This window comes from Phocoena phocoena, chromosome 1 (assembly GCF_963924675.1).
Source record: "Phocoena phocoena chromosome 1, mPhoPho1.1, whole genome shotgun sequence".
Taxonomy (NCBI): Eukaryota; Metazoa; Chordata; class Mammalia; order Artiodactyla; family Phocoenidae; genus Phocoena; species Phocoena phocoena.
In genome coordinates this window covers 53,086,266-53,109,172 of record NC_089219.1, presented here as the reverse complement: position 1 = coordinate 53,109,172, position 22,907 = coordinate 53,086,266, and the positions used below count along the sequence as shown (strand labels likewise).

At 39.2% G+C, this 22,907-nt stretch overlaps 1 protein-coding gene across 2 annotated transcripts in view; it reads right to left on the bottom strand.

The window, feature by feature from the left end:
• PATJ (PATJ crumbs cell polarity complex component) overlaps positions 1-22,907 on the bottom strand; it is a 340,450-nt gene that overhangs the window by 80,298 nt on the left and 237,245 nt on the right. For both annotated transcript variants that reach the window (XM_065889002.1, XM_065889011.1), the window contains exons 29-30: positions 17,454-17,526; positions 8,092-8,172 (exon numbers count right to left, since the gene is read on the bottom strand). In XM_065889002.1, the coding sequence (XP_065745074.1) occupies positions 8,092-8,172; positions 17,454-17,526 (154 nt within the window). The remainder of the gene's footprint in view (positions 1-8,091; positions 8,173-17,453; positions 17,527-22,907) is intronic.

The following is a 22,907-nucleotide window of genomic DNA, read 5'->3' as shown; positions in this document are numbered from 1 at the left end:
CCTAATAATAGCCCTAATAATAGCCCTATTAATAGGAGTGAAGCCACGCTGCAGATTTTGATCCTTATAGCATCATGTATCAGTATTTCTTTATCTTTCATTGCTAAATAATAGTCTACTGTATGGGTAGACCATATTTTATTTATTCGTTCATCCATTGGTGGACATTTAGGTTGTTTCCATTTGGGGCCTATTATTCATAATGCTTCTGTAAACAATTGTTTACAAGTTCTTGTGTGATGTGTATTTTCACTTCTCTTGGGTATATACCTAGGAGTAAAACTGCTAGGTCATATGGTAATTCTGTTAATATTTTGAGGAACTGCAAACTGTTTTCCAAACTGCCTGTAGCAGCAATGTATGAGAGTTCCAATTTCTCCATATCCTTGTCAGCACTTATATTATCTGTGTATTTGACTATAATCTCCTAGCAGGTATGAAGTGGTACCTCACTGTGGTTTTTTTTTTTTTTTTTTTTAAACAACTTTATTGGAGTACAATTGCTTTACAATGGTGTGTTAGTTTCTGCTTTATAACAAAGTGAATCAGCTATACATATACATATGTCCCCACATCTCCTCCCTCTTGCTTCTCCCTCCCACCCTCGCTATCCCACCCCTCTAGATGGTCACAAAGCACCCAGCTGATCTTCCTGTGCTATGCGGCTGCTTCCCACTAGCTATCTGTTTTACATTTGGTAGTGTATATATGTCAATGCCACTCTCTCACTTTGTCCCAGCTTACCCATCCCCCTCCCTGTGTCCTCAAGTCCATTCTCTACATCTGCATCTTTATTCCTGTCCTGCCTCTAGGTTCATCAGAACCTTTTTTTTTTTTTTAGATTCCATATATATGTGTTAGCATACGGTATTTGTTTTTCTCTTTCTGACTTACTTCACTCTGTATGACAGACTCTAGGTCCACCCACCTCACTACAAATAACTCAATTTCATTTCTTTTTATGGCTGAGTAATATTCCATTGTATATATGTGCCACATCTTCTTTATCCATTCATCCGATGATGGGCGTTTAGGTTGTTTCCATCTCCGGGCTATTGTAAATAGAGCTGCAATGAACATTTTGGTACATGACTCTTTTTGAATTTTGTTTTTCTCAGGGTATATGCCCAGTAGTGGGATTGCTGGGTCATATGGTAATTCTATTTGTAGTTTTTTAAGGAACCTCCATACTGTTCTCCATAGTGGCTGTATCAATTTACATTCCCACCAACAGTGCAGGAGGGTTCCCTTTTCTCCACACCCTCTCCAGCATTTATTGTTTGTAGATTTTTTGATGATGGCCATTGTGACCGGTGTGAGGTGATACCTCATTGTAGTTTTGATTTGCATTTCTCTAATGATTAGTAATGTTGAGCATCCTTTCATGGGTGTGTTGGCAATCTGTATATCTTCTTTGGAGAAATGTCTACTTAGGTCTTCTGCCCATTTTTGGATTGGGTTGTATGTTTCTTTGATATTGAGCTTCATGAGCTGCTTGTATATTTTGGAAATTAATCCTTTGTCAGCTGCTTCATTTTCAAATATCTTCTCCCATTCTGAGGGCTGTCTTTTCATCTTTTTTATGGTTTCCTTTGCTGTGCAAAAGCTTTTAAGTGTCATTAGGTCCCACTTGTTTATTTTTGTTTTTTTTTTTTTGTTTGTTTTTGTTTTAAACATCTTTATTGGGGTATAATTGCTTTACAATGGTGTGTTAGTTTCTGCTTTATAACAAAGTGAATCAGCTATACATATACATATGTTCCCATATGTCTTCCCTCTTGCGTCTCCCTCCCTCCCACTCTCCCCATCCCACCCTTCCAGGCTGTCACAAAGCACCGAGCTAATATCCCTGTGCCTTGCGGCTGCTTCCCCCCAGCTATCTACCTTACTACGTTTGTTAGTGTGTATATGTCCATGACTCTCTCTCGCCCTGTCAAAACTCACCCTTCCCCCTCCCCATATCCTCAAGTTCGTTCTCCAGTAGGTCTGCGTCTTTATTCCTATCTTACCCCTAGGTTCTTCATGACATTTTTTCCCCTTAAATTCCATATATATGTGTTAGCATACGGTATTTGTCTTTTTCTTTCTGACTTACTTCACTCTGTATGACAGACTCTAGGTCTATCCATCTCCTCACTGTGGTTTTGATGTGCATTTCTCTAATGGTTAATGAGGCTGACCATCTTTTTATGTGCTTATTGGCCATTTGTATGGAGAAATGCCTGTTCAGATCCCTACCCATCTTTTAATTGAGTTATTTGTCCTTTTATTATTTTGTTGTAAGCTAGTAGCTCTGAAATTATTTTACTGGCTATTAGTATCTATAACAACATGGAGAAGGAGACAGACAAGAACCAAAGAAAACATAAATTGGTTTTACATCAAGGCAGAAAACTATAGAATCAGACAAGGCTAGAGATCCAAAGGTGGTAGCAAGAACAGAGGTTAGATATTTATAAGAACAACACAGGGGCTCCCCTAGTGGCGCAGTGGTTGAGAGTCCGCCTGCTGATGCAGGGGACACGGGTTCGTGCCCCTGTCTGGGAAGATCCCACATGCCGCGGAGTGGCTGGGCCCGTGGGCCATGGCCGCTGAGCCTGCGCGTCCGGAGCCTGTGCTCCGCAACAGGAGAGGCCATAACAGTGAGAGGCCCGCGTACCGGAAAAATAAAAAAAAAAGGAACAACACAGTACTATCTCTTCCTTTCCTTCTCTTGCTCCTTCCTCCCCACCTAAATACTGAGCTTCTAAAGACTGCAAGCTGATGTGAACACCTGTCCTTGAACATCTCAAGCCCTTTAAGAAGTGCTAATAGTTTTGCTCATCACTGAATCCCCTGTACACAACATTGTCTGACATTCAAGAGATACTCAATGAAGAGCCGTTGTTTGAACAAATAGATCACACGGTGATACTTCTGATATTCCAAGAAAGGCTATGTGAACTGCACAGTGAAGAGAAGATGGCGTTTAGAGGCAAAGGGAACTGGGTTTGAGTCCCAGCCATAGCACCCACCAGCTGTGAGACCTTAGGAACAGACTTGACATCTCTTAGCCTCAGTACCTTATCAGTAAAGTAGGGCTAAAAACATGTGCATCATTGGGTTAAATAAGATAATCAGTATGAAAATGCCTGGCACAGGTTAGCTTCCTGAAATGCTTTAGTTTCCCCCATTTTACGAAACACCGGCGTGGAGGTCTATATCACTTCATTTACCAATGTGAAAGGTAAATTTCAGTATCTACCTGTTTCTATGTTATAATTTTCTATATTTAGGGAATGAAAATCACAAAGTTCAGATCCCAGTGTAACTCTCTTGCTGTCCCTTGACTTCAGTTTTGTTCTATACCTGTATCTCTCCGAGAAGCAGTACTGCATAGTGGTTTAGAATGCAGCCTCCAGCCTCACAGTGCATGGACCTGGATCCTGGCTTCACCAGGTGATTATTTAGGCAACTTAACATTTCAGTATCTCAGTTTCCTCATCTCTTAAATGGAGATGATACTAGTACTAACTTCATACGATTGTTATGTGAATGATGTTAGAATAATGCCTGGCACACAGGCATTCAATAGATGCTATCTATTATCAGCAGTTGCATTTTGGGGTTTGAAAAAATTCACTTCAGTTTTCCAAGTTACACGTAATGCTTCACTCAGAACAGCTAATCCTCATCTGGCTGACGCTTAATGCTTTAATCAGCATAACATCATCATCATCATTAACAACAACTCCCCCTTACACAGTCATTCCGGGTACTCTGGCATGGTTCTACCTAGTACTTTATAGTTATTAACTCCTTTCTCTCACAATAACCCTTTGTTTCTTTCTCCCATTTTACAGATGCAAAAACTGAGGCACAGAGAGGTTAAGCTGTTTGCCTAAGGTTGTATGGCTAGTAAATGGTGGAACCAGGATTTGAATCTAAGTAGAATGGCTCCAATCTTTGCACTCTTAATGATTTAGCTATACTGCCCCAAAAGAGTGTATTATATTAACACAGATATCCCCAACATGATAAAAACATAGGTTTATACCCAAAAGATTAAAATACTTATTTTAGGGATTCATGCTTTTCTATGTCAAGATACCAGGGAGACAAGGACCCTTCAGGATGAGGTGCAGCTCTTCTAATTTCTAGTTTTGTGGTCTTTCACTAAGCAGCTTAAGATCTCATCTGTAAGTCAGTGATTAAATAACTCCTGCCCTACTTCTTACATAGGGTTATTTTGGGGATAAAATTGAATAAAATCATGAACTAATATCATGTTAGAAAAAATAGATATTAAAATATTTAAGCTAACGAGATAATAGATGAGGCAGTTTTGCAAATTGCAAAGCTCTGTGCAAAATTTTTTTTTAAGCTCCTTTCAAAAGGCTTAAAAAACAGTCTTAACAGGCTCTCACCTAGACTTCTGAAATAGATTCCAGACACTTCCCTGTCTCCAGTCTCTCACAATTGGAATCTATGCTTCACCAACCATCACCTGATCAGTTGTCTAAAAACAAGTCATTCTCCTTTTAAAAAATATTTTAGAGAAATCTAATATCTACTGAAGTTATTATAAACTCCTTGGCTGTGAATCTGGGGACTACTGAGATATGGACGAAAGCCAATCATCACTGGATAGTGGAAATAAGCACTGGAATATATGTAGACTCATGGCTTAGTCTTAGCTCGGAAAACAGGTAATCTTGGAGAAGCACTTTAATAGCCCTTTGGAGTATAGTTTCTCATAGGTAGCACCTTGTATATATGTGTATCCATGTAGTTAAGGAGACATTTATTGAGCACTGAACATAAAAAGATGAATATGTTAATCTATAATTCATAGCATATAGTCCCTTCAGTTCTGTGATTCTACCGTTCAACTTTGCACACTGTACATCACCCACACTGTTTGATTCACCTGGTGAACCCCTCAGTAGTCAATCGCCTTCTCATCTTTAAAGGTTCACCTTAAAGGCCAAGAGTCTAAGAAACCGTCCCTAATCCCTGAACGAGATGGTTTTCCTTTCACTTTTGAACTCCTGTAACATTTTTTTTCTCTCTCTTTAATACACTTCTGCCTGGTCTGATTTTCCAGGTACAAATTCTGTTATCCTCATTGATGCTTGAGGGTAAGCTGCTTAAGAGCAAGACCTGTATTTTCCTCCTGGTCTCTCCTGTAGGGGCCAGCAGTGTCTGATGAGATATATGCTCCCACAGGAAGCAAGAAATTCAACCTTTAAAGGGTTAGAGCTTACTGTTTCCAACGGACATAAACTAAGGTAACAGGAGTCAAGGCCCATACAGATCACATGCTGTCCTCTGACGAGGTGCATCCAGCAACCATCCTAGAATGGTGCAGCAATGCAGGGGAGCTGGTGCCAGTCTCACAATAGAAACAAGCAAATGATGACTAGTGATGAGGAACTGTTATTAATACAGTTGACCCTTGAACTACATTGGTTTGAACCACGTGGGTCCACTTACACACGGATTTTTTTCAATAGTAAATACAATACTACACAATCTGCCATCTGAGGTTGGTTGGAGCCGTGGATGTGGAGGAACCCAGAACACAGGGGGCCTTATAAGCTATACATGGATTTTCCACTGTGCAGAAGGTCAGAATCCCTAACCAATGCATTTTTCAAGAGTCAACTGTACTTTATGATGAGACAATAATGAATATGTTAGGTTGAGCCAGATGAAATTTTTACCCTCAAGAACAGCAGTTTCATGATTTAATATAATTTGCTAATTTATGCATTATCTATCTCCCTTCCCCCATCTACCCATGAATGAGTCTCCATGAAGGCACGCATTCTGGTACATTTTGTTCACTTTTGTGTCTCCGGTGCCTGGAACATAGTGGCATTTGGCAAATATTTTCTGAATTAATGCATGAACTTGCTAAGCACCAACTATGTACCTTATACTCTACTACATGTTTATACTTTATTGCCTATTTGTTTCTCATAACATCCTGGTTACTCCCATCCTTCAGATGAGTAAACTGAGGTTTGGTGAGGTCTAACTTGCTCAAGTTAGACATACTCTTAAGCAATGCTAGGCCACTTATATTTATATTTATGCTATAAAAGTTGTTCAAATTTGGCTATCTTTCCTCAGTTGACTAGACAATGGATATTCTATTGGAAATGGTGACAAAGAAATTGTAGAATACCAAAAAGAGAAGGAGGTGGGGGGCGGGGGAGAAAGAAAAATACCAGTCAATGGGTTTGGGGAAGCTTTTATTCTTATTAAAATGCAGTCTGAAAGAATCTAAAAATTATCCTTAGTCTTTCAGGTCCTCTGCCTGAGGGTAGGGCTCTTCAATTATTTTGGCACTTGGAGCCCCATCACTGGTGTTGCCTTCTTGGGAATAGAGGGTGGATGACAGGTGGCTTTTGCCTGCAGCCTATAAGTGAGCCTCTGTGGGACTACCTGCCTCTCCCAACAAGCAAGGGAGTGTTCTCACTCTTTTTACCATTTCCTCTGTGGATGAAATCAGGGGCCTCTACTTGCAAAGCCCTGTTGCTTTAAAATATTTTTCCTTGATCTATCTTTGGAGAAACAGTGCCAAAAAGAACCAGTTAGTAGGGGTTTTTTAAATTTCTTTTTTAATTAATTAATTAATTTTTGGCTGCATTGGGTCTTCATTGCTGCGCTCGGGCTTTTCTAGTTGCGGCGAGCGGGGGCTACTCTTCGTTACAGTGTGCGGGCTTCTCATTGCGGTGGCATCCCTTGTTGCGGAGCACGGGCTCTAGGCGTGTGGGCTTCAGTAGTTGCGGCACATGGGTTCAGTAGTTGTGGCTCGTGGGCTCTAGAGCGCAGGCTCAGTAGTTGTGGCGCATGGGCTTAGTTGCTCCGTGGCTTGTGGGATCTTCCCGGACTAGGGCTCGAACCCACGTCCACTGCATGAGCAGGCGGATTCTTAACCACTGCACCAACAGGGAAGTCTCAGTAGTATTTTTAAATGAACGAAGGAGCTGGAGTTTGAAATTTGTTGATGTTCCTCATTCCTCTTCAGTGCGAAGATGCAGTTTGTCTTTTGGAAAGGGAACAGTGTAACTTTGGCACGTCTTGTTCAAGAACAATGGTCATAATCTGTTGGTCCCACTATTCTTGATGCCTCACATAAGGTTTGTGTAAGAGCGGACCATTATAATTTCCACTCTTGCTGAAATGTCCTTTTCCTTCAGCCTGAAAGAATCAGTCCATTTTCTAGGATATGGAATCTAAGCCAGTCCTGATATATATATAAAAGTTGAAAGAAGATAAATGGATGATTTTTCAAACTCCCTGAAGTAAAATGAACGACTCTGTGCTGTCATAAAATCACAGTGACCCACCTAAGTGATTAATTCTTTGAGACTCTTAAGATATTTTGAAACAGAGGGGAAAAAAAAGCCCACATTTCTTTCTAGCACTTGCAGTCTAACCCTGGAAGTGCTAGGCTGCAAAACAGAAAGGTAGATTATGAGCAAAGGCTTGGGAGTCAGACCGAATGAGATCAATCTCCAGGACTAGAACATACTAGTGAGTGGCCTTTCGCAAGTTAGTTAACATCTCTAAGCAAGCCTTCAGTTTCTGCACACGTAAAAGAAAAATATTGCCACCTACAGCCGTGAGGATCAGAAAATGAATGTAGAGCACAGGATAGCACGTGGTACCCAGTAAAAGTTCCATAAATATTAAATAACAAGATATGAAATGTTAGGACACATAAGGAGGAAGAGTTCTCTAAAACTGCCTCTCTCCTAATGCTCTAGCCCTTGGGTAAGTTTAAGTATCTTTTATTATGAACACAGGAACCCATTTAACATCTCTTTTCATGCCTCTAGAACTAATTCAGCACCACCCTAGCCTTAAAGAAACCCAATATTAAACAAGATTTAAAAGAGATTGCTTCTTTAGTCCCAGACGGCACAATTCAAATATGAAGAAAGTAGGAGAATACACTGTTCTTTGGGTCATTTGCTATATGGAATAGCTTCCCCTGTCTCAGAGATCAAGATTCCTAGAGAAGCAAACACAACTGATCCAAAATATACACAGTTCATCCCTAAAAAGAACATTGGATAAAACACCCAGTATTCTCACCAGTTTGGAGCTTTCACTTTTAGGCAATTGTTTGATACAAGCTTCGAGACTGCTGTCTTCCTCGCTGGTGACACTCTGATCCTACGAGACATTAAAAAGAAAATGGCAAAGATGTCATTCTTCACTTGCACTGACTTGAATTGTAGTACAGATACTCAATCATAGTTGCTTGTTTTATTGTTGTAGCGGATATTGTTTCTTCTTTTCTTCCTTTCCAGTAGGTCTTTTTTTTTTTTTTTTTCCCATGGTATCTACAATAACCTGTTGCTCAGAGATACACCTTAGAGAAAGCTGATCCCTACTCTCTGCCCCAAGAGAAGGCCTGATTGCCTTAAGGCTAATCTTATTCTTTTTGCCAATGATTTTGTCAGGAATGGGTACGTGATCCAGTTCTGGTCAATGAGACACCAAGAGAGGTTTGCTGGAGACTTCTGGAAAGGTCCTTCGTAGATCTTAAAAGAACCGCAAGAAGTCCCCATACCTCCCAAGTTAACAAGAGAGCATGAAGTGCAAATAGCCATGGGCAGCCATCCCACAACCAGAAGGAAAGCAGCCTGTGAATGACAGAGCAAAGGCAGAGATGGAAGAACTGGTTCTCTGATGACAAAATGGGGCCACTGGACCAACCAAACCTGAAGCCCAGCCTTATTCTTAGCAATCTTCTGAGGAGAGCTAATCTACTTACTTTTTTTTTCAGTCAGTCTGAGTTAGCTGCTCTGTTCCCTCCAGCCAAAACTTTCTCAGACATTTGTTTATCTTCTGCACAAGGTTAAACTGTTTGATGGGAGACTATGTTTATCTTGTTTATTTGTGAAACTCAGGTACCTAGCACCCTGCCTGGCACATGGAAAACACTTGATAAATACTGGCTGAACCAATAAATGCAGTACTTGCTTTCTTGATGACTTTTTTCCTGCAGATTCCTAAAAATATTTATTTAATGTAAATGAGACATCTGGTAATAATAAGCCACATTAAAATTCTAAAACACATTAGGCATCTCCTCAATTGAATTATGATATATTATATATTATAGTTACTTTCTTTGCTTTCTGAGGACACATAGAGGAGAATAAGGATAATAAATGGAGTATTTGCATTGTATTTATATGGATTTTTATTTTAAAACACCACCATCTGGGATTAGTACAAATTCAGGTGGGGTTGTTAGTAGAGAAATGGTTTTGATTTTGAGACATTCAATCTGGTAATTTAAGAAGTGCAAAATAAAGCAAAGATACAGCATTTTTTCATCTATCAAATGGACAAGAGAATAGAAAGAACATTCAGTATTAATAACGTTGTAGGGAAACAGGAATTTTTACACACCGTTGAAAAATGTAAATTAGCACAATCTTTTCAGAAAAAAGCCCCATACATCATGTAGATATAAATGCAGGGAAAATATGTGCAAGCACATAGAACAAACTTTTTAAGTTGCATACTTCTGGAGAGTAGGACGAGGGATTAGGGAATTTTTGCATTAGTTATTTCTACAGTGTTCGATTATAGAAGAATTAGTGTGTATTACTGCATGTTAAAAACAATAAAGGAGAGACATGAGAAATATCTAAAAGGAAAAAAATCCAAGAAAGTAAGTAGCATGGGCTTTAGAATTGGTCAGATCTGAACTCAAATCTCAACTTTGACATTAGAATTAGAATTATGAGATTTTCTGCAAATTACTTTCTAAATCTGAGTACAGTTGACCCTAATGTGAGGATTAGGGGCACAGATCCTCCCCACAGTTGAAAATCTGTGTATAATTTATAGTTGGCCCTCTGTATCTGTGGTCCCTTGGCATCCAACCGCAGATTGGGTAGTACTATAGTATTTACTATTGAAAGAAATCTGCATATAGGTGGTTCCATACAGTTTAAACCATGTTTTACAAGGGTCAACTTGTGCTTGTTTTTAAAGTACAGATAAAAATATCAAATTAAAAATACTACCCCATCAGGTTGCCTTGAAGATTAATGCACTAACATGTAAAATGTCTATCAGCACAACACCAGGTACAGTTAATTTTGTTTCTAGCTTTTTGTTGAGACAGGTTCTTTGTCCATGACCTGTTTCAAGTAGTCACCATAAAAAGGCTAAATAAGTGTGTACCACTGTAATCCCAATTCAAGGATGATAAAAATGATACATTTAAAATAACATGTTAAAGAACTCCTAGCCAGTAAGAGGCGGATCCAGGATTCACAGCTAGGTAAGAGTACCATCAAAGGCCATGCTCTTGGTAACTATGCTCCAGGCCCTAAGTAAATGATTCTCTTGTTTCTCTCTTATTTTTTCTTTTCAGTACTCAGTGTTGGTAACTAATCTTATGGAAGACAGGATTCATAATCTTAAAAAAAAAAAAATCACTGTCATTAGACCATGGTTTTAACAAAAAGCATTTTAGCATTTGTTAACCAGAAAATTTCAGTAGATACATCCTCCTCTCCATGAATTTTGGGTAATCAAGAAATTACCATATAATATAAACATGCCGAAGTTAAAAAACAAAGCTTGAAAATATATAGATTTTCAGTGTTTTAGACAGTGGGTAAGTTCTAGAGACAGAAAAATTCTGAAGAAACAAATTATACTTTTAAAAATCAGTATATAATCGATGAAAAACCTTTAATGCCTTGATTACTTTGTGTGTCTAGTTCTGTAAGCTGTGGGAAGCCCTGAAGAGACCCTGGGGAGGCTATGCTATCTAACTGGAGGATATAATGGAAACAATGCTTGTAACTGTAGCACTGGATTGTAAAACAAATCCACAGGTGGCTTCTCTAGTAACACTGCAAATGGCCAACTCCTCTGTCCCAGATGAGAGGAGATTTTTCACCAGGGTGGTGGTTAGCTGATGCCATTCATCTAATTAAATATATGTCTCCTTGGGGAAAGGAAAGTGATGTTTAAAAAAATCAGAGAAGTCTTTACAGTTCTCAGCAAAGTGAGTAAAAGAGATGAGATCTTCTTGGTCTTTATAAAATGAATACAAAAGTGGGAAAGAAAAGAGCTGCTTGACGCTTTTACTTAGAAAATTTAAGAAAACATGGGGAAGGCAGTCTAGGTTGCACATGATCTACATATCCTTTAAGATTTGAATAAAAACAAAAAAAGAATACCCTTTACATCTACATCCACAGAATTTATCATACAAAGCCATGTCTCAAATGCCCCTTACTCCATAAATCCTTTCCTTCTTCTTAGCTGGAAGATGTCTCTTCTTCCTCTAAGCTTACCTAACAGTTTACCTGAATTCCTTATGTCACATACATCATCTCATTTGTATCCTAATTATGTATGTACAGAATTGATCTCCCTGATGAGACGGAAAGATGCCTGACACTGCCATCTGAGCCTCATTCATCTCCTTGGTCTGATTCATTTTTATATTCATCCTAGGTCTGTCTCATTTCAAAGTTGATGCTCTTTTTAACTGTACCTTGAGACCCTTCTAAAGCGTTTCTTCTGTTTTTAGTTACTTGTTTAGTCTGAGATAGCTCCATAAGGAGGGTTTAAAGTCAAAATCTAGATGGAGAGAAGAGTCAGGTAAAAAGGAAGTTGGACTTGAAAGAGGTTAGCGATAAAGTATTTACTTTCCTAGGAGAGCCAACGTTTATAAAAGAGTTTTCATGCTTAAATGAAGCACAGAACAAAAACAATGTGGGTTCTGTTCTGAGAATAGAATGGCTCGTATATATAAAATACCCTGCTGACTAGAAGCTTAAAAAACAGGAATCAGTCAGATGGAAAGGGAAAAACAGGTCAGCAGGCATGATTTCCAAAGCACAATTGCATCATGGTGGCTTGAAGACCATCTGGCTGATGGACGGTGGCCCACTGACACCCAAGATGATTCAGCTAATCTGGATGGCTGGGTTCCCTTCCTCTGTTGCTGATCTTCAAACCACCTGTCCAAAGCTGCCAGCTCAGCCAAGGCTGCTCAAAGAGAACGACCTTTCCTCATGAAGACTGTGGTCAGTACATTCCACAGTGAATTATGCTTTACAGATAATGAAAGGAAAAGGCATGGCTCATGATTGTACATTTAACACAGACTTTACCCCCTTCTCCCCCACAAAAGGACTGATAAGAAATGCTACTCAATCCCTACTGAGAAGTCTCTTCCAAAGCCTCTGAAAGTTTTAAACTTCCTCTGCTGGGTTCCTCCAATATCTTCAACATAAAGTGATAATAAATTTTATTTTATTTTTGTACTGCTTTATTTTTTTCATACCCAGTATTTGTCTATAGTTTTCTCCAACTAGACAGTGAGAACATTGACAGTAGGAATTTAGGTTTTACTTGAGAGTAGGCTATCAATAAAAGTTAAATTAGTTAAGGATGTTATTGTGGTTTGGAAAAACACTTCTGATCAGATAAACATTCCATAGTGTTGTTCCCTACCCTCTCTCCTCATTTAACATGACAAAAGAGTAAATACAACTGTTTTCCTTTTAAGATTTTACTAAGCAAAATTAATTACAAAAAATCCCCAGCAACTATACCTCTCTGACATAATTGAAAATTCTTTTTCAAAATAAAACTTATGTTGGTTTAAATTTTGTCATCCCCATATGTCGTAAAACCAACACTCTCTTCAAAAAACCACAAAATGGGGCTTCCCTGGTGGCGCAGTGGTTGAGAGTCCGCCTGCCGATGCAGGGGACATGGGTTCGTGCCCCGGTATGGGAAGATCCCACATGCCATGGAGCAGCTGGGCCCGTGAGCCATGGCCACTGAGCCTGCGCGTCCGGAGCCTGTGCTCCGCAACGGGAGAGGCCACAACAGTGAGAGGCCGGTGTAACCACCCACCAACCAAAAAAAAAAAAAAAACCCACAAAATGATTTATTAGTTTCATTGCCAGCCTAAGTTCACAAATATTTCTTTCTGCAAAGTCATGTTTACTTGATGTGACAAATTAAATTTCTTTCTCCTACTCCCAATTATCAGCATATCTTGAAGGCTATTCAGAATTCCAGAAAGGCAATGCACAAGTAAAGATAAAATGGAAATTATCTAATAGGAATCCTTGGGTAATCAACCTCTCCATTCTGTATGAGGCCTGCTCCATTTCACTTAGTATTCAAAAAAGCACAACTTCTGAAAAAAGAAAAAAATGAACGTTCTTACTTCTATAAAGATATTCTAAAAGATTCAGCCTGCCTTATCGAGTAATGGAATAAATATCTTGCCTCCCAAGTATACTTGAGCCCTCATACCTCTCAGGAGATACCATAGCAGTAACTTCCTAATTGGGTTTCCAACTTCAAGACATTTTTGACTTTGCTATTACACTAATCTATGTGAAGTAGAGCCCTGATCACACAATTTCATTATTCAAAATGCCTTCAACAGCTCCAAGTGCCTAATGCCTGACATCCAAACCTTCCGAGATTTAAATTCAAGACTCTCTCATTTGACCTCAATTTATTTTTCCAACCCCATCTTCTATTACTCTCTTTCACATACCCATTATATTCTTCTCCCCATTCCACACCCAGATTTTTCTTACTTCTGTGCTTTTGTTTGTGCTATTCCTACATTCTTATCTAACCATATTCATATTTTAAAATACAATATATCCATCAGAAGTAGCTGTTCTCCTACTAGGAAATACTATCCACCTTCTGTGAACTCCTCCTAAAGCTTTATCTCTTAGGACACCTTGTTCTAGTAACATACATGTCTTATTTCCCCTATAAGACTACAAGCTCTTGAGGGTAAAGACTATGTGCAATTAATCTTTTTATGTTTTGCAAAGCAGGTATTTGGTAAATAATGGCAGAATGAACTGAATCAATAAGAAGTAAGTATGCAACAGTGAAATGAAGCATCAAGGATACAGCAGAAAAGCCATTCACTTATTCCACAAGTATTTATTAAGCAAGTACTATATGCTAAGCACTGAGGACTCAGTGGTCAGGAGGACAGTAAGTCTGGCCCTATAAAAGCATACAATTTAGTGTGGAGTTCACAGTCCTACATTATTAAAACATGGAGATAACGAGGGAAGGAAAAGTGACAGAATCCTAGTTGATAACCCCATTTAGAAATGGGTCCCTCTTTTTCTATAGGCCCAAGTGATATCACATAAAGGACCAAGGGCAATTTTCACTTTTGAAATGAATCACGAGTATTATTTAACTATGAAGAGAGTAAAGATTATTATTTTTTTTTTTTTGAGAGTAAAGATTATTAAAGGGAACAGTGTAGGATGAAGTTGGTCATCAGAATAGTATCTCACATTTTTGAGCACTTATATTTCAGGCACTAGGCTTATTAATCTGTATACATTATTTTATTCATTTTGAGTCATTGAAAACTTGGAGGAGGCTTCCAAAAAGCAATTGTCCATGGACTTAGTGGTTATGAATTAACAAAGAGGAAGTGGGGAGGCAACCCAAGTGGAAGAAACAATAGGAACAAAGGCATAAGGGGGAAAATCAACAGATGTATGTGGAGCGCACAGCACGTTAATACACTGTAATGCTGAATAACACAGCTGCCTCTGGGCATATGCGTATGCTACATAGCCGCTCTAGACCCCAGTCTCTTCTGTAAAGTGGTAATAAAAATACTGTCTCTCAGAGGTATGGATGTAAATAGGACTTGGGACAATGCATCCAAGATAGTGGACACAGTATATACTATATTCAATCATCCTTTTCTAAGTTGCTGTCCTGTCAGCAGGAAGGCAGCAGAAACCAGCTGGCTGGGTATAAACTAGAGAAAATACACAGTTAATATTAGAAGTCATTCCTGACAGAAAGTAAACAAAAGAAACCAAACAGGACCCCAGAAATGGTCTTCTCAAACTAAATGTTGACACCAACACTACACCTTTACTCACTCTAAAACACAAAAGTGGGATCTCATAGCAGATTTACAATTTGATGCTAGGCTAGTTTTGTTGCTCACTGAACTGAAAAAAAATATGGGCAATGAAAGAAAAATTCAGTTCCAAGCGGATGCTATTTTGATGGGAACATTCATAACTAAGAGTACTATAGAAAAAATTATTCTAAAATACTGACCCCCACCCATCCAAAACAAAAAGGATTTATATGACATTCTATAAACGCAAAAGAATTAGGAATTAAGTACTAACACTTATTGGGTAGCTACCATGTGCCTGGCACAAAATAACTAGATCTAGATAGATAGATATAGATATCTTCTCCTCTCCCTCTCTCATTTAATCTTAACAACCTTACGAATTAGGAACTATTGTTGTTATCTCCCTACAGATAAGTGGGGACAGAAGTTACTGTAACTATCCAAGTTCACATGTCTGGTGTATGGTTGTGCTAGGATTTGAACTGAAGTAGCACCCCTCTGGGGCCCCTCATTTCCACCACTGCTAACTGCCTACTCTAGTCTCAGTTAGAATGAAAATACCCAGTGCCAGCAAAGGTGTGGCTAAATGGCTATCAGTGGGCAGTCAATATCACTACAATCTTTTCTGATAGTAACTAGTAGCTACAGATTAAAATTTTGAACTTGTGTACTTTTTGCCTCAGCAATTGTACATTGGGGAAATCTACGCTATAGAAATACAAGCACCAGTACCAAATGATTGACATACACATGTGTGCAGGTGTGCACATCACACATGTATGTTTATTTTGGTATTCTTTTACTGGCAAAAAATTGGAAAGCAATCTGAATGTCTGTCAATTGGAAAAAATATATAATACAGCATATTAAATATGACTATTAGATTAAGCAAAATAAAGCACCTTTTCTCTTTTTAATGTATAGAATCTATTCCAGAAGAATGCATAATATGCACCTCAAGCTTAACCAGTCTACAATGACCTCTTAATTTCTGCCTAAATGTAAATGGCACCACCATCTACCTAGTTGCTCAAGCCAAAAATCTAGGTCTATCCACGATTCTCTAGTTCCCTTCGGCTCCCACATTTAATCAAGTCTGATTCAACATCCAAAACATCAAGAATCATCAGCTCACTTTTCTTTGCTTCCAACCCCAAAACCTCATCTAACCACAATCAGGTCTTGCCTGGGCTTCTGCCGTCTGGTGTATTACTTTTACCTTCCTTTAGTCCATTCTCCACCTGGTAGACTATATTATCAGGTCACCTCACTCCCCTATTAAAAACCTTCCAGTGGCTTCTACTGCACACAGACTAAAACCTGAACTTCTTACTCTGACTCACAAAGCTCCTCTCTCCCTCCCACGTCACATTCCCTCCCTCTCTCTTGCATTTTATCCCACTACTCTCCAGGGCTCCCAATACGCGCCCCGAGCTTATTCTTGCTTGAGAGCTATTTTTGTCCTTTCTGCAGAGAAAGCTCTTCCCCCTTATTTTTGCATGTCTGGCTCCTTCTTATCATTTTGATCTTGTTTAAATTTCACCTTGTCCAAGAGGCTTTCCCTATAACCAATCAAAGTAGTCACAAGCCACATTCCCTATTTTAATTATCTGTAAGACACTGAACACTATTGATAATTCTCTTAGTTTATTTATGCATTTGCTAGTTAATTTCCTCATTAGAAGGTAAGCTGAACCATGTCAGGGAGACTTATCTGTTTTATTGATGCCTGTATCTTTAAATACCCAAAATAGTACCTGGCGCGTAATATGCATTCATCGAATACTTGTTGAATGGAAAGAATACGTATCATGTGATCAAATATTTACTAAAAGAGACGCTATTCAAATAGTTTATTTTTGTTATAGAAGCAAAGGAAAAAGTATAGAAAGATACTAAACAATAAAACTTAACTTCCTTGAGGAGGTACGGAAAGGAAAATAAAATTTTCTAATAACTGCATTGTTTGATTAGTTATAATAAATGAGTATTTTAGGGAATTAAAAATAACTTAATAAGTAAAAAATGAGAAGAGAATGTAACGTTCCTCAGCTGGGAATCCCTCAGCTGATTATTTATATAGCCAGCTACCTATCTATCTATCCATCCATCTCTAGAAGCATATTACTATGTTAGCAATCTTGTTGTACTAGTAATTTCTTCACCAATAGATGAAAATGTTTAAAGACACCAGCAATCATAGTATTAAAGTGTTTTTATACCATAAAGAAAGGTATGATTCAGTCATTAAAAAAGAGAATTTTCTAATAAATTCTGAAATGCCTTGTTAGGACAAATTGCATATCTAGAATGAACCTTAAGGAACTTTGAGGAAGGCAGTACTCATATGGTTAAGTTCGAATTTGTTTCTTTAACATTGTTATATTACTTTATAATCAGTGCCTCAAATACTTCCTATTTTAATTAGGGAAATACCCTAGCTAATAAATTCTGAGTTTGGAATACCAGATACTGAAAGTCCATGTAATTCATTCACTAAGCTAATTAGGAGCCATCTTACCTCAGTAGAAGATGGGGAACTTGATGGTAATGGAAAGGGAGTAACGGCCATCTGACTGACTGCATCTTCATTTCTGTGGATGTTAAAATAGGCAGAATCAGTACACAGTAAAAGGCAGTATCAGTACACGGTAAACGCTAAGTTCTTGGCTCAAATTAGAATCACTTCCTAAGTTCTCAGTTGAAAATGCACTCACAGCACCACAGAATTTAAAAAAAATGTAAATATACACTGGTTTTGAGCATGCAAAGCCATTAGGTACAAAAACAGATGTATTACGCAAGGGATACTAAGATACAATTAGTGACAAAGAGTGATGATGCTAGAAGTTGGCCAACTTCTGCTTAGTAAGTCAGGTGCTGCAGAGGATACTTTTGGAAAGGCATCAACTCTTTCAACACCGAGGGGTATAAATTTTTCATATGGGGTGTGCAACCTCTAGGTCCCATTAATGTCTGGAGCATTTTGTTCTTTGAACTGGAAAGGTTCCCAGCCTCCTCATTTGCCTTCTAAATTTGTTCTGCCAGATGAAGGATGATGGGATGTATATGACAGTCCCCGCATGGGCGGACTGTGTGAGAAGGAGTCTAATTGGAGCAGAGGAGGTGGGAGCTAAAACTTCATTACCAGGAGGACAGGCACAGAACAGCTCCTAGAATACCAGTTCTGGTGATTTGGGCTATTTCCACTATGTTACTAGCAAATGGTAGGTAAGCAGTGTTTCTGTGGGAAATCTATCCTTTACTGTTCATTCGTGACACACAACCAAAATAGTTATCTCAAGATTTATGTGAAGTTTGACTTTAGGTTTCACAATATAAACCAAAGAAGCTTCTTACTGGTGTGCAAAGATTTAAGACTGTTCACAGATCTCTTGTCCGGTGTACATAGGATAGCCACTATCTGACTTAGGAGGGCACTCAAATCTATTTTACCCCATTTTATTTTGTATGTCTCACCAATTGGAAAAAGACCCATCAGTCGATGTCTTTCCTACTTTGAGGCTTTAATCATATCACTGCCTTTACCTGAAATGCCTTTCTTTTTAAAATTTATACCCCACCCATCCTTCTCCTCCAGTGTGAGTTCAATAACCTCAACTACATGAATTATTCCCTTGAGTTCAAAGACTATATATTGATGTCTTCCAAATTCACAGTTAGCCTGGATCTTTTTCTGAGCCTAGGATCTGCATATCCAACTCCCACTTTACATCTCCACTAGATGTCTTAGATGCATCTCAAATAAAATAAAGCTCTTTATCCCGCTCAGTTCCCAGAGGGTTCCACAGTCAACTTCCTCTCCACCTTAGTAAATATCAACAGTATTCACCCAGTTGTTTAACTAGGAACCTAAAAGTCATTTTTGAAGCCTCTCACTGCTCAACTGTATACCTAATCCATCAAGAAGTCTTACTGATCCTACCTTCAAAACGTATCTTGAATCTTTGCACTTCTTTCCATCCTATCCTAGTACAAGTGATCATCATTTCTCACCTGAATTAATATATTTAAGAACATCCTATTTGGTCTCCCTACTTACACTCTTCATCCTCTGTTCAATCCATTCTTCACCCAGCAGTCATTATGGTTCTAAAACATAAATCTGATTATATTTCTTTCTCCTGCTTAAAATCCTCCTATGGCTCCTTACTGCACTTAGGATCAAGTTCAAAATTGTTAGGGAGGCTATAAGGCCTTGAGCAATCTGGCCCCAGCTCCCACCTCTGGCCTTTTCTGGTTCTCCCTTCTCTTTCTCACTCTGATCCAACCCAGTTACACAGGCCTCCTCTCCATTTCTCAGCTGAGCCAAGCTCCATCCACCTCATGGCCTTCTCTTATCTTCTCTTCTGCTCTGCATGCTTCATGCCCAAATCTTTTGTCTGATTTTTTCCTATTTCTCCTTCATAGCTCACCATAAATGTCATCTCCTGAAACAAGCTTTCCAGGACCTCTACTATATGCTCACAGCACCTGTCAATGATCATAAATCTGTTTTCTTTCAAAATGTACCTGATTTGTATGCACACCTGCTTCAAATCTGTCTTCCCCTCAAATGGTAAGCACTCCAAGGACAGAACTCATGTCCTTCCTACTCTCTATTACATCATCTAGGGCAAACACATTGCCTGGAAAATAGTCTGTACTTAACATAGTTATTTTTAAAAATGCAACGATCACTCACTTCATTAAAGAGACAGAGGCAGTTTCAGTTCTAGAACTACCATTAAACTAGCTGTGGGATTTGGGGGAAATCACTTCCAAGAGAATCCGTCTCCTGATCTCTTAAGTAATAAGTAGGCTGAACTGTAAGAATTCTAAGTTGATATAAATTCTTGTGGAATAAGGCAGAGTATAAATTAAGAGATGAAGTCTAGGTACCATTTCTTGCTCTAACCTTCTTAAATTCTTAGATTATCTAGCACGCCAGCCAAACCAAAGCAAAGGGAGAAAAACTAAAATCACAAAGTGACACAAAGCATGAAGAACATGTCTGCTTCTTCTGACATTATTATAGATGCCCTGAGCATGCACTATTATGTTAAGAGATGGCTATTGTTTTTCAGGGAGTACAATCCATTCCTCAGCAATTTGCTCATACACAGAAGAAGTAATCAATTACCCATGGGTAAGTAACAGCATTTTCCCAGTGGTGATTCCCTTTCCCATTCAATCTCCCCCATGGAATAACACAATAGAGCTCAGCTCTGGCTTAGAGCTGAAAGCCAATAGGACATATCTGCTCCAGATTCAGAGCCCGTGGGGCAGAGCGTATTTGGCAGTAATTAAGCAGATGGCTTTTCATATCTCTTTCAAAGGTTACCGGCATTAAAAAACATAGCTACACATAAATTCTTATTGAGAAATTATGATTAGCTGGACCAAGTTATCCCCTCATAATTTAACAATTTTCCCCAAATTAGTATGACTTTACTGGGCTTTAAAGTCCATATTAATTTTTTAAAAACAGAACAGTACAGAAAACCTCAGTGGAGTGAAGAAAGCTGCTATAAAAATTTACAGTTCATAATCCGTTATAATCCACTAGTGAGTGAGTGTTCACACACCTCAGCATTAAGCAAGTGGAGACCTGACAGGGCAGCGATTTTAAAGAGAAAGAAATGGGAAGAGGGAAACCAAAGGAGAGAAGATAATTACACTTCACACAAACAGTTAACCTGAAAGACTTCTGGGGACCCTCTGACCCCTCAGAGTCCATGATTCTCATAAGGAATGAAATCTGTTTGCTTCATAATTAACCTTTTCTTCCCAGTATAATCAACATAAGTTTCTTAGGTCCTGGTGCCCCACACGGTACACAATCAGGAATTGTAATTGTTTGTTGGTGTTTTTGTAATTCTTTTTTTTTTTTTTTTTTTTTTTTTTTATGCGTTACGCGGGCCTCTCACTGTCGTGGCCTCTCCCGTTGCGGAGGACAGGCTCCGGACTCGCAGGCTCAGCGGCCATGGCTCACGGGCCCAGCCGCTCCGCGGCATGTGGGATCTTCCCAGACCGGGGCACGAACCCGTGTCCCCTGCATCGGCAGGCGGACTCTCAACCACTGCGCCACCAGGGAAGCCCTGTAATTCTTTTTAACAGCTGTTGGGAGAGAGAGAGTGGAATTCTACCATGGATAAATGTGAGAAGGTTTCCAGGGTACCTTGGAACACTGTGTAGGTATGTCCTTATCACTGGACTTGCCGTGCTCTATTAAGATTATTTGTGGGCTCCCCTGGTGGCGCAGTAGTTGAGAGTCCGCCTGCCGATGCAGGGGACACGGGTTCGTGCCCCGGTCCGGGAAGATCTCACATGCCGCGGAGCGGCTGGGCCCGTGAGCCATGGCCACTGAGCCTGCGCGTCCGGAGCCTGTGCTCCTCAATGGGAGGGGCCCCGACAGCGAGAGGCCCGCGTACCGCAAAAAAAAAAGATTATTTGTGCTGCTGTTTCTCCCTCTCTAAACACAGAGATGGGATCTTATTTCTTTATATCCCCAGCTTGTAGCAGGATACCTCAGCGAGAGTAGGTGTACTATAAATGTCTATTGAGTGAAAGGGGTCTTAACAAAGCAGAAAAAGATATGAAGTAGAACTATCAAGAGTGTGCTCTATGCTTTCCAAGCTACTTCACGAGTTAGAGAAGATGTGCTGCCGCAGTCAGCCAGCTATTGGTATTTTACATTAATGGACATTTCTCAGAGTGTCTGCCCAGCTCACAGTGATTCCATGGATGGGATATACTGTGTAACACTGACAGCTGGCCTCAACCTCAGTGGATGTAGGGGGCAGACGCCAGCCACATTTTGAGCCCATCAATTATCTCTCCCAGGGACTCAAAATCTAGAACAGACTCATAGAGATCAAGAGTGTGGTATCTAGACAATACTAATGGAAATGCTCAAGGCTAAACAGGGGCTTCGGAACTCCCTTCTGCTGATGTCTCTGAAGTCGCCCTACTTCCTTCTCTTCAGAGTCTTAGCTGTATGGCTTCTTCTTAAGAGTCCACAAGATATCCCTGTATTCTTACAATACATTCTCCTTTTAATTTAAGCTGGCTAGAGTTTACTTCAATTGGTTGAAACTCAATAATATAGCTCTGATTTCATTTTGAATATATTCATTTGTTTAACAAATATTTATACTATGAATACAAAAATGAATAAAACATGATTCCTGCCTTTGATGATATTAGCAATTAGTGAGGAACACAGCTAGGGTAAACAGACAATTACAATAGTGGAATTTCTATCTAGGGACTGTCAATTTAGTTTTTCTCCAAAAGGATGCTAGAACACACCCAATTCAGCTTTTTTGTTTGTAGAATATTTATATTTATGACAAAGACACATTCTGGATCCACATTTCAATTCAATCTTGTTAAAAATATATTCATATTGGTAAAAATCGTGCAAAACATGTGTTAGGCAGAATTCTAAGAAGGCTCCCAAGATTCCTGCTCCCTGGTTTACAGGTTGTGAGTAGGATGAATTCCCTTCCATGATTAGGTTAAATTATACAGCATAGCTGACCTTAAGATAAAGGCAGATTACCAGACTGGGCAAGACCTAATCACATGGGCCCTTTAAATCTGGAGATTTCACTTCTTAGAGCCTCATTGTCCTGATCTCTGAAATTAGTAGGTTGACCTACATGAATTTTAAGGAATGCCTGGAGGTCAGAGATAGAAAGTCAGAGATTAGAAGTACCATCTCTGTCTTGAGCGTGAAAGGGGCCTCATGGTAAAGAATGTGAATGGCCTCTAAAAGCTAAGAAAAGTCTCCATCTAAGAACCAACAAGGAAATAGACTTTAACAAGAATGAGCTTGGAAGTAGATTTTTACCCAAGGCTCCAGAAAAGCGCTCAGTATGGCCAACATCTTGATTTCTGCTTCATGATATCCTAAGCAAAGAGCCCAGCCCCTCTGTGCCAGACTTCTGACCTACAGAACTGTCAGCTA